The following is a 13,277-nucleotide window of genomic DNA, read 5'->3' on the forward strand; positions in this document are numbered from 1 at the left end:
CATGACTCCTAGGGGTGTGGACCTTCCTTGCAATGTGGGACAGAGATCCTGAAATGAGCTGAGACTCAGCATCAAGGGACTGAGAAAAACCCTAGAATGAGCTGAGAATTAACATCAAGGGATTGAGAGAACCTTCTCGACCAAAAGGGGAAAGAGTGAAATGAGACAAAGTGTCAATGGCTGAGAGATTCCAGAGTCCAGAGGTTATCCTGGAGGTTATTCTTACACATTAAGTAGATATCACCTTGTTGTTCAAGATGTAGTGGAGAGGCTGGAGGGAACTGCCTGAAACTGTAGAGCTGTGTTCCAGGAGCCATGTTTCTTGATGATGATTGAGCAATGATATAGCTTTTGCAATGTGACTCTGTGAATGTGAAAACCTTGTGTCTGATGCTCCTTTTAGCTACTATATCAACAGAAAAGTAGAACATATGGAATAAAAATAAATAATAGGGGGAACAAATGTTAAAATAAATTTAGTTCGAAATGCTAGTGGTAAATGAAAGCGAGGGGTAAGGGGTATGGTATGTATAATTTTTTTTTCCTCTATTATCGTTTTATTTCTTTTTCTGTTGTCTTTTTCTTTTTCTAAATCGATGCAAATGTTCTAAGAAATGATGAATATACAACTATGTGATGATATTAATTACTGATTATATATGTAGAATGGAACGATATTGTTTTGTTTGTTGTTAATTCTTTTTTTTAATTAAAAAATAATAATGAAGCAGAGGAAGGAAACAGAGAATGTGGGAGAGGAAAAGGCAGAGTTGCTATTTCATGATTATAAATTACCTATGAATTTTACTTAAAAGCATTACCTCATCACTTAATATCATATGTTAATATTTGCTGTGCTGTGTTATAGCAAGAACTGTATCATTTTCATGTACTATGAGAAATAAAATAGAAGATAAATTTTGGGTTAAAGAAGACAGTTTTATTTATTACTACTTCAAATAGTAGATTATTAATAGTATTATGATGTCTTTGTTTTTTTTTTCATTATATCCACCTAAGACAAAGTCAACTAACTATGGACTCAAAAGAATGAGGAAAAGAGAGGAGGAAGCAACAGGACTTGCAATCTCTGTAAGATTCAGTAGGTTTAATTGATCAAGCTTTTATGTCTCCTCAGCATTTTTCTGTCTGTCTGTCTTCCTTTTTTTTCGGTGTATGGTCTAGGACTCGAACCCGGTGAGCATTCTATCCCTGAACCACACGTGAACCCGTAATCTTACTGTTGTTTACAAGTTTAAGTTCAAGAATATAAAGGAGTCATTCTGAGGGCAGGATGCTGGAATGAAGACAAAATTGTAAAAATACTTTTTTACAATTTTTAGTTCCATGATTTAGTTCCATGACTTTTTCCATTGTAAATGGAAAACTGTAATGGAAAAAAAAAATACTTTTTTACAATTTTTAGTTCCATGATTTAGTTCCATGACTTTTTTACAATTTTTAGTTCCAACTTTTAGTTCCATGATTTTTTTTTTAAATCCCCTTCTTTTCACCCATTCCCAAGAGTGTATTCCTCGTCTATAGTACCTCTTTTGAAATTTAGATGAAGGAGTAGCAGGGAAGAAAATCAGAGTCTCTCCTCAACCTGCTCCTTTTGCCTAGAACACTGCGCTCCTAGATCTTTGCATGACTGGCTCCTGCAGGTCTCTGCCTCTGGCTAACTGCTGCAATTACTTACTCCTTAAATCTAAACCCTCAATCTATTATTTCTTCACATGTTTATTGGATTATTTTCTGTCTCCCACGTAAGTCTGTAAATTCCATAAAGACAGACTTTGTCCCCATTCACTATGATATCCTCAGTACCTAGAACGGTGTCTAATAAAAGGTAAGTACTCATAACTGAATGAATAAATCATTTACAAATTTAGACAAGGAAAGAATTATAGTTAGTTCATTAAAGCTTTCAAAGAATCATTGTATCTTCTCACTTAAAGTGTGAATTCTGGAATATGAGCCATCTTTCTTTCCTCAACATCCTGACCACCAGCATTCCTCCCAGGTTCTGAACAAAAACCACGCCAGGGTCAGAAAGGGTAGCCAATATCCCTTTGTCTTTCTACCAAGCTGCTCAAGGTAACAATGTAAGGAGTAATTCTTTCTTTCTCTTTTCCTTTTTTCCCCATATCTAGTCTGTTGGTTCTAATTTTAAAATATTCTTAACTGAACTAGCCTAAAGTAATTTTAAGACATGTTATCCTTAGAGCACCCATCTGAATGGTTAAAAGTGTTATTACAGCAAATCATAAAGAAAAGGCAAAACGACCACTCAGAGATACCTTGCCAGGTGTGTTGAACCTAATCCAAGGGAGATATGAAGGAAATGATGCCAAGATGTTTCAGAGAAAAGGAGAGAAAGCAATGCCCTCTGTTGGTAGAGTTCTGTACAAGTAATAATTCCAAGGGCCTTCAACATTTTCTCTGTAACTTTTCCTATTCCAGAAACCTAGAGGTGAATCAATAGTTATCATTAATAGATTCTGAAATTAATAAAATAGACTACAATCTCAGAGAAACTATGAACAATGTGTTTTTACATTTATAGTTTCATGGAAGAAAACAGGTTTAATTACTTTTTAGACATACTTCCTAACCTAGTATTCCATGGAATTTTAAAAGGTATTAAAAAAAAAAAGTTCTCTGTGTTCCCACAAACTTGAGGAATAGTAGCATAAACAAATTTATTGGACCTTTTACTTCAAGACTTAAGAATCAATCTTTAATATACTAATATCAGCTGTAGTCCACCAATGGTGGCAAGCTAAAAAATTATGTGACCCCAGGATCTTTTTTTTTTCCTACAAACCATTTGCAAGTTTATTAAATAGGCAATAATTTAAAACTGCACAGTGAACTAATTTATAAGTATAAAAATAAATGGTTTGGCAACCAAAAATAAGCACCACACAAACAAAAATAAGCAGGTTACACATATACCACTAGGCCTTTGGAAGATTAAGGCAACACAAATATTTCAAGTAATTTTATGAGACTACTTTACTCATATAATAGATGTTATTAAATCAACTTAAAGTAGGTAGAAACCACAATTTTTTCAGTATGAAGTCTTCCCTTCCAGCTTTCTTGTCAATATATTATGATTCTTCTTAAACACTGTATAATTAGTCAAGATTGACAAATGGGCTATGAAAGCTGCTATTTGTTGGCTGGAGAGGGAAGCAGCTAATTTTCTTGAAGGCTGCAGATACACTGAAGATGGTATTGTGCTGCTCAGTTTTTTGGACTCTGACTTTAAAAGATCAGCCTTATGATGAGCTGGGTATCCAAAAGACATACTGAGCTACCTTGGGTGCAAATATGTGGTTTATCCTGACAAGTCTGTAGGGTGATCACTCTCGCAATTAGTAGATTTACAAATCATATTACTTTTCTCTGTATCTGATTGGTAACTCGTTGCTGAAAACGGTTTGAATTAGCAGATTCAGCTAGTTAAGCTAGTGTTCCTTGTGACCTACCATATAAAAATAGTACTTCCTGACTGGTACAGAGTAAAATCCCATTGTTGAAATTCCAGTCTAGGAGATCGTCAAGGTCCCCTCTATCCTTTACTGTAGTTTCTAGAATACCCAAATGCTGACTTTCCTCAGGCGCAACATTTTCACTGCAGTGGATTGCATTTAGATATTTTTAAACCAGGTCTTTCATTAGGACCTTGAATATTGTATGCGTTGATCCTGATTTCAAAAGACCAAGGGAGATTGAAGTAAGAGTTTATTTCTGAGAGTTCCAAGAAAGAGGTAAGCAGATAAATGTTGAAGTGGTTCAGAGTCAGTATCATTGAGCAGTCCTTCTTCCTGTGCAAACGGAAGCCTGTTTCACCTTCACAAAGAACAAATTCAGGACACACATTCCCTGGCAAAATGTGTAGTAGGTGTTAATTGTTATCCCCAAATTGAAGGTCTAAATGTGACTCTTTGGAACCCACAGGCTTTGTGTCCTGTGCTCTCTGTCCTCTAATCGCTTTCTAAGTAACAAGCAGTCTTTTTAGGAGCTTTTTCGTACTTACTTCTGGGGATAATTTTTATACTGTTTGATTTACTTCCAACGTGGCCTGGTACATTTGGGTTCACATCATCTCTTTTTGTTTTTTCAACTTCAGTCAGCACCTCTGAAGTCAGAGGCAGTGTGATACTGACTATAATTTGGCTTTCGGATTTATTAGAAATAGGCATTTCCAGCAATTTGGCCATTGTAGCAAGTTTGCCAGCAGCATTCATAATCTTTTTCTCAGCCCCTTCCTGTTTTCTATTATCCTGCAAAATCTGCTGGAGGCAAATCAAGTGATACTTGAGCATTTTGGGGGTGGTTTCTTGACATTCTCACAATACCTCTGCTTTTACCATTTCAGCAACTCTTTCATTACTTTCCGGAATATAACAAGGCATATCACATTTGATAATATACTGCCCACAAAGTTCTCTCAAGGCCTTCCCGATGCATGGCAAGCAAGCATTTTCAATGGTCCCTTCTGACAATGACCTTAGTGGTGCTTTACTGTTTTCAGCTCTTCCAGTTTATTCTTCATGTCATTGTCTTCTACTAATTCTTCAACAGGCTTACTATCCTAGTCTCCAGTTCTTTCCACTACAGTTTTATGCTTCCTTTCTAAATGTTGAAGATGCCAACAGAATTTCTAGTTTTCTTTTCAGATCTTAACATTCCTACTCTGCCTTTTCAAGATCTTGGAAGCAATATCCCCAGCATGAATCTTTTCATTTCAAGGATCTTTATCTTATCAGCTTCTGTGTGTTTCTTGCAATGCCAAGGGCTGAGTGTAATGTTCAGAAGTGGGTGTGGGAAGGATTCCTGGGACTCTAGGGTCTCCTTTGCCAGGGCACCAGATGGCCAGATCCTTAGAGCTCTCTGTCATGCTTTTCTTCTCCCATTCTGGTTCAGCATCTTCTATAAGTGGGGAGGGTGTATCTAGAAGTGCTGTCTGTATGCAGGTCTTTAGTTTTCTCAAACTATTGTACAGATACCATTTCAAAGAACAAGTTGACATGATTCCAAAAGGTGCTTATTCTCTGAACCACTGATCTGTCCCTTTTGGGTATCCCTTAAGAGAAATTCAAGTATAGTTAGAATGTCTCCTTCATACTGATAAATTTACAGGTGGAGCCACCTGCCAGGACTTTTTTTTAATGGCACACTTATTCCTACATTGAAAAACAGGCCGGCACATTAGAAAAAAATGGATGAGTGGGACCTCATCAAAATTAAATTTTCTTCCTCAAAGGGCTTTATCATGAAAGTAAAATGAAAACCTACACAATGGGAGAAACTATTTGGAAATCACATTATCTATTAAGGGATTAACATCTAGAATATATAAAGAAATTCTTCAACTAAAACAAAAATACAAACAACTCAATTAGAAAGTGGGCAGGAGACTTGAACAGACATTTCTCCAAAGAATATATGCAAATGATCAAAAACCATACGAAAAATGATCATTAGCTTTCAGGTAAATGCAAATCAGAACCATAGTGAGGTACCATTTTACATCCATTAGAGTGGTTGCTGTTAAAAAAACAGAGTCACAAGTGTTGGAGAAGATGTGGAGAAACAGGAATACTCATTTATTGCTGGTGCTAATGTGAAATGGTGCAGCCATGGCGGAAGACAGTTTGGCAGTTCCTCACATAAAGCTATGTATAGAAATACCATATGACCCAAGGGTCCCACTGTGTTAGGTCTGTGCCTAAAACAATTTAAAAAGCAGAGACTCAGAGTAGGTATTTGCACAATGATATTCATAGCAGCATTGCTCACAATTACTAGGGTTTGGAAGTAGTCCAAGTGTCCATCAACCAATGAATGGATGGGCAAAGTGTGGTATATGCATACAATGGAATGTTATCTGGCCATACAAAGGAACAAGGTCTTTATACAAGCAACAATATGGATAAACCTTGAGGACATCATATTGGGTCAAGTGGGCCTGACTTAGGAGGACAGATACTGTATGATACCATTGTTTTGAAAAATTAGAGTAAGCAGACTTGTGGGGTTGGAATCTGGAATATAGGTTGCCAGGAGACGGGGTAGGGATAGGATATGAGAAGTTAGGACTTAACATGAGCTGGTTCCTACTAGGACTGATGGAAATATTTGGTAATGGATAGTGGTGATGGTAACATACATAGTGAAGGGAATAAATAGCACTGAAATATATATCTGACTATGACTAAAAGGGGAAATGCAAGATTGCATATGGTAACAATAAAATTTTTTTAAAAAATCCATGGAACTACACTATATGAACAGTGAGCCCTAAGTTAAACTATGGACTTTAATTAATGGTACAATTGCAAAAATGTGCTATCATCAGTTGTAACAAATGTTCCACACTAATGCAAAATGTGGGTAGTAGGGTGGTTTATGGGAATCCTGTATTTTATTCATGATTGTTCTATAAACCAACAACTTCTCTAATAAACAAAACAAAAGAATGTTGCAAAACATATTGCATATAATAGTAATCATCATATGTTAATACGATGATAATCCTTTCTTGTGAGCATTGAAGAAAGTTATATTTAAATTTGCTCACATACATTATGTTGAGAGAGAAAAGCAAGTCTGAGAAAAACATATGATGTATAGTGCCATTACTACTTTAAAAAAAACTTATATGTGCAGAAAAGTCTGGAAGTTTTCAAAAATAATTTAAAAACTAAAAATAATTTTTAAAAATCTACAAGTTTTTTTTTTTTAAATATATACTTTCTGGAACTCCTACGGGATAATTTTACCATTTTAAAGATAGTTAAATATTTTGGTTTACTTTTAGTGAAAAAAACTGGATCAAAATTATAAAGCTGTTTGAAATAGCAATGTGTGTATTAAAACTAAGATAGCATTAAGTTAACTGCTGAAAGGACTCTTAGAAGTAGTCTTTTTATTTCACTTCTTTTATACAGAAACATATATAAGCCTGTCATATACCAATTTCTTAAAAACTTCCAAAGAACTAGTTTCCTGAATCTCACTTATAAGGTTTTAAAACTCAGAAATTTTTAAAATTTCAAGTGTACTCATCCATTATAGGTCTTGCTTTTTTTTCAGCAAAGAATGATTACCATCAGTCAAAAAAAGGCCCTCTTCAGAAATTCAGAGTATATATATATAGGTGTTAAATTTTACATAAAATACTTACCTTTCTAATGGGCAAGTCCTTGATGAAGTCCATCACAGCTTGTTTGTTGGGGAGAATTTGGTATTGTCCATTTGGTTTATTCTTATCACTGCATACTTTTGCTAACATTGTATTTGGAGCAATGCCTTAAAAGAAGAACACTCTGATGACTAAAAGGTTGATGTGTGTATTTTTAAAATGTGATCACAATATAGGGGAAAAAACACAATGTTAAATGGAAGAAATTGAAATGATGTGGAATGCTACTTTAAAAATAACATTTGACTACTGTCTATATTCACCAGGACTTGCTATAATTTCAGGGAAAGAAATTGTCGTAATGTGGTAGCAGAAATGAAGAATACTTAAATACTGGCGGTATTTTAATACCTAAGAGTAATTTCTGAGCTTATATATTAAGAAATGAAATATGTTTGGTAGGAATACAGTGCTGTTTTATTGTGGCTCCATATCTACTTCTCAGAAAAGATCCAGAAGATAGTCTAGGAGGAATATTTAATGTCTGAAAAATTTTTATAGATTATACACATAAAGGGAGAAAAATCAAGGAGTTTTGGTTGCAATAGACTTACAACAATGACAATTAACTTTATGCTTCCTTTTTTATATTACAAAACAAATTACTACTTTTCAGAAAGGTGTCTAATAACTTCTAGATTAAAAGTCTCAAGAAAACTTGAAATAAGTAAATTCAAATATACTCTGACAGATCATTTCAATTTTTATACATATCTTCCTAAAATTTATTACTCATTCTCTTTTTGGTATAGAAAGTAAAGACTAACCTAATCATGAATGATTGTTATAATATAATTAGAGGCCCTCATTAGGAACATCAGTCACTACGCTAAGGCACAGTGATGCCCTCGTGGGCTGGTGGGGTATGTACAATGTTTTCCCTGTCACCAGGTGGTCCTATACTGCTATGCTGCTAGTTGGTGTTTCTTGTGTCTCTAATCCTGTGGGCCAGCTGGGTTTTCTCTTGCAAGGCAATCCTGGATAGGGTTGAAGTCTTTCAAGGAAAAACTAATAATCAAATATTATATGCAAGATCAACTAAGTATATTTTGTGACTAAAAAAAGGATAGCTACATGGGATGTGTGATAGTTTCTTTCTTTGGGTTGACAGGCTTTTCTAATTAAGTCTAATTTACTGGTAATTTCACAGTTATTCTAAATAGGTGGGTTTTAGAAATTGAAACAAATAATGGATAAGTAAAATGTTACTATATGCTTTATGAGAAACCTACTAATGTTACACATGAATTGGCCAATGAGGTCATTATAAATATCGAATGTATCCACCAGCATCCTTTAAAATACCTGCACTGGCTGTCAGTGTTGTTTTTTGCTGGATTCTGAAACGGATTTCCTTTACCACTTCCTCAGCTGATGTTCCAAAAACAACTGGGTTTTGGAGTACTTGATGATTGTTCTGTTCTTCAAAGTTCAGCTGGAAAGGAACTCCTGAGGGCTGCAAATCAGGAGGACTATCTTCAAAAAGGAGTGGAGAGATGGATAGTTCACGCTCACTCAGTTTATTAACTTCCTTTCCTGGTTTATCTAAATTATAAACAGGAACAGTAATTCATATTCATTGTGAAAAGGACACATTTCATAAGTCAATTTTCCTAGATTCTTTCCAAATACAGAGAAAATCAAGTTTAGTTTTCGAAGAATCAAGATAAAAAATAGTATCATTTATGTTTTGTAACTGTTTACAAAGAACACACTGATTCTGAATTTTTTAATTCATTTTTTAACCTTATAATTTGAAGTAATTTCAAATTTACAAGACAGTTGCAAAAATAATACAAACCACATTCAGAGAAGTCCAACATATCCCCACCCTCCACACTCAGGATCCACCAATTTTAATATTTTATCACCATTTCCCTATCTAACTTTTGAACATTTGAGAGCAGCTTGCAAACATCACAACCCTTGAACACATGTCTGCGTACATTTCCTATGAATCAGGATATTCACTTAGGTGAATCAGCTTAAGTGCAGTTATTAAGAAATTTAACACCAATAAAAAATTTCATTCTATATTCCAATTTTTTCTTATATCTCATTGTTTTACTGATCCTTCATTCTTTTATCACAATCAATATCGTGTTCAATTATCATTATCGCTTTTGTTTCTTTCTCTCTTCTTAATTGTGGAAACATATATACAACATAGATCTTCCCATCCCAACCCCTCCCAAGCATATCATTCAGCAGGATTAATCACATTCACAATGTTGCAGGATCCTATTTGCCTGGAAAAGAAACTCTATGCTCATTTTGCATTAACTCCCCATTAACCCTGCTTCCCTCACACCCCTACCCAACCCACAAAACCTGCTTCTGTTGACTTTCTGTCTCTATAAGCTTGCATATACCCTGACAGTTTCACTATGGTTACCATAGGGCTTAAATTGAACATCCTCAATCTAACACTCTTGTTAGCTTTGATACCAATTTAACTTCTATAGTATGAAAAACCTTGTTCCTACACTCCACTGCCCCCATCTTTATGTAGTTCTTGTCACTAATTACATGACTATACACTATGACTCCAAAATCAATGATTTATTATTACATTTTGTGTATTTGTCTTTTAAATCATGTAGGAAGTAAAAAGTGGAGTCACAAACTCAAAATACAATAGTACAGGTATTTATATTTACTCATGTCATTACCTTTACCTGAGAGCTTTATTTCTTCAAGTGGCTTCACCAATGGTCGTGTTCTTTCCTGTCAATCTGCAGAACTGAGATTTATGCTGAGTTCTATTCTATTTTCTATTCTAGAAAATGCTATTTCTTTAGCATTTCGTATAGGGCCAGTCTAATGGTGATAAAGTCCTTCAGCTTTGTTTATCTGGGAGTGTCTTAATTTTTCCAACATTCCTGAAACACAGTTTTGCCAGATACAAAATTCTTGGCAATTTTTGCATTCAGCACTTTAAATGTCTTCCCGTTGCCTTCTTTTATCTGTGGTTTTCAGTGAGAAATTGAATTTAATCTTACTAAGGTTTCCTTGTATATGACATGTTGTTTCACAGTTTTCAGAATTCTCTATTTTTGGCATTCAACAGTTTGATTATAACATGGTATTGGTCTATTTGCGTTTATTCTGTTTGTAGTTTGATGAACATCTTAGATGTACATATTCATAACTTTTGTCATTATTTCCCTGAATATTCTCCTTCTATGACTCCAACAATGTCATCTACATATGGTTACAGTTGATGGTATTCCATAGATTCCTCAGGCTCTGTTTGTATTTCTTCATTTTTTCTTCTTTCCATTCCTCAAACTGGATGATTTCAATTGTCGCATCTTCAAACTCATTGATTCTTTGTTCTGCTAACTCCAAACTGCTGCAGAACCATTCTAGGAGATTTTAAATTTCTCTTACTACAGCTTTAGCTCTATTTGGTTTCTTTTCATCGCTTCAATTCTCTATTGATATTCTTTGTGTTCATCTAGTGTTTTTCTGAGTTCCTTTAACTCTTTGTCCATTTTTCCTTTAGCTCTTTGAGTATATTTAGGGCCATTTTTTTTTTTTTTAGCATGGGTAGGCACCAGGAATTGAACCTGGGTCTCTGGCATGGCAGGGGAGAACTCTGCCTGCTGAGCCACAGTAGCCCATAGGGTCATTTTTGAAAAGTCTCTGTCTGGACAGGACTGATCCTCCTAATTAATGGTTTCTAATGCTTTAATGTTCTCCTTCGCTTGGGCAATCACTTCCTGTTTCTTTGTATGTTCTGTAATTTTTTGTTGAAACCTGAACATTTTGATATTTTAGTGTGTTTATAGCTGGAATTATACTCTGAGGCATCTGTTTCTTAAGCCTATATGCAGCTATTGGTATGACAGAGCTTTCCTTGAATACAAGAAGCTCACACAAAAATAAATTAAAGGAAAAAAAAACAAAACAGCTTTCCCAGTCTTTGAAGAGTGGCCAGTGGGAGTCCTTTAGGAATAATCCATATAATGAGTTTGGAGAATAGCTCCAGGTCAAAATATAATGGTCTCCCTCGTTCTTTCTGTTCATGCCTCTAGTCTTGGGCATGTGCATTTGGCCCTAGGATTTCTCCGGTTTACAGGTATGAATGTCTACTCTTCCCTAAGAAACAAGTTTCTTTACAGTCCTAACCACTGCACTGTACATCTTCCAGCCAGCAATCCCTTGCCAGAGGCCGTCTAACTTGACTATTCTCCCACAGAGCTTTATAGGAGATTTCTGTGCATTGCCTTCAACATACAAGGCAAGTTTGGGTATAGTTAAGTCCCTCAGGTCACCAGACAGACTGGTTCTGACATACATGCTCCAAGTATGTGCACAAGGGTTACTCAGCTCCCTCTGGAAACAGGACCAGGGATCCACACTATATATAGGCCAGCTCTGTCCTGAGCCCTTGAGGAATTAGGGGTGGGGCCAGCAGGGCACATTTTTCTGTGGCCTTCTTGATTTGGCATTTGTCCTCTTACTGTAATCCTTTAACTGCTAATTGGAGCTTTTTTAGAAAGACGTTTCTGCCAGTTCTTGTTGGTGGTTCAACGTTTCTGCTGGGGGATGGAGCCCTACAGCTTCTCACTCTGCATCTAGATTGGGGCAAGGTCCCTAAGCCACAGACTTCTAAATACCACTATGGCTTTACTGATGAATTCTATCAAACATTTAAGGAAGAAGTAAAATGAAATCTGACAACTCATTTTGTGAGGCCAGCATTACTGGTTTTGAGGCTAGGAGAAGTACAAAATTAAGGTGTTAGCAAGGCGATGCCCTCTTCCAAAAGCCTGTAATATACTGGTGCTGGCCTGCTGGTGATCCTTGGGTTTCCCTGGCTTGCATCTTCTTATATATTTTTAAAAGGCATATATGTAAAACTCACTAACTTCTGTACCCAAAATTAACCTGAATCCAGAAATAGAAGTAAGTTTAGATTCATATTGCTTTTGTTCTTTATAAATCTTTTTCTTTTACTCATCTCTGTAAAAAATGTCTTAATATTTAGGAATGAGGAAAAAAATGCATTAAGCATTTAAAAAGGGGAATTTAATAAATTGCTAGTTTACAGTTCTAAGGCTGAGAAAATGTCCCAATTAAAGCAAGTCTATAGAAATGTTCAATCAAAGGCATCCAGGGAAAGATACCTTGGTTCAAGAAGGCTGATGAAGTTCAGGGTTTCTTTCTCAAGTGGAAGGGCACATGGTGAACACAGTCAGAGTTTCTCTCTCATTTGGAAGGGCACAAGGCGAACATGGCATCATCTGCTAGCTTCTTCTCCTGGTTTCCTGTTTCCTGAAGCTCCCCAGGGGCATTTTCCTTCTTCATCTTCAAAGGTCTCTGGCTGGTGGACTCTGCTTCTTGTGGCTATGTCATTCTGCTCTGCTCTGCCTGAATTGCTTATTCTCCAAAATGTTCCCTCTTTTATAGGACTCCAGAAACTAATCAAGACCCACCAAAATGGATGGAGACAAGTCTCAACCCAATGCAGCTTAACAACCATTCTTGATTAAATAACATCTCCAGGAAGATGATCTGATTACAGCTTCAAACATACAATACTGAATAGGGATTAGAAGAAATGGCTGCCTTTATAAAATGGGATTAGGATTAAAACATGGCTTTTCTAGGGTCCATACATCCTCTAAACCAGTACAGCAACCTAGGATAATACTGAAAAATAAATTTTGTTTTGTTTTTAGAGGGAAAATCTTAATTTTTCTTCATTCATAACAGAAATTCTTCAGATGTTAACATATCTAAATTTTTATCTTTCAAATGCTGATTTAAATTTTAACTTGCTTATTTGTAAAGTATCACCTTTACCAGGGAGTATTTGGAATAGAAATTATCTTTGAAAGTTATTTTTCTTTATATATACAAATTCTAAAGGTCTTGATCCCATCAATAAAATTCAAGTCTAATGGCAAGAAGTCTTTATCGTTATCAGTATTCTGCAAACTAGTAAATTAATGTGATTACCAAAAGTAAAGTAATATTATTTTAATTTTATTTACATTTTTCATAAATGCCCTGTAATTACACTTAGATCTATATTAAAAATTTCCTC

The 13,277-nt window shown here is 35.4% G+C and overlaps 1 protein-coding gene and 1 pseudogene across 23 annotated transcripts in view; both read right to left on the reverse strand.

Moving 5' to 3' along the window:
* The window catches only part of POLK (DNA polymerase kappa), an 84,601-nt gene that overhangs the window by 13,446 nt on the left and 57,878 nt on the right, over positions 1-13,277 (reverse strand). For all 23 annotated transcript variants that reach the window (XM_077139429.1, XM_077139430.1, XM_077139431.1 and 20 more), the window contains 3 exons: positions 8,525-8,764; positions 7,202-7,326; positions 2,301-2,467 (listed from right to left, as the gene is read on the reverse strand). In XM_077139429.1, the coding sequence (XP_076995544.1) occupies positions 2,301-2,467; positions 7,202-7,326; positions 8,525-8,764 (532 nt within the window). The remainder of the gene's footprint in view (positions 1-2,300; positions 2,468-7,201; positions 7,327-8,524; positions 8,765-13,277) is intronic.
* On the reverse strand, positions 2,480-5,145 carry LOC143665788 (centrosomal protein of 152 kDa pseudogene; annotated as a pseudogene).

The sequence above is a fragment of the Tamandua tetradactyla genome, chromosome 21, assembly GCF_023851605.1.
Source record: "Tamandua tetradactyla isolate mTamTet1 chromosome 21, mTamTet1.pri, whole genome shotgun sequence".
In the NCBI taxonomy this organism is placed as follows: Eukaryota; Metazoa; Chordata; class Mammalia; order Pilosa; family Myrmecophagidae; genus Tamandua; species Tamandua tetradactyla.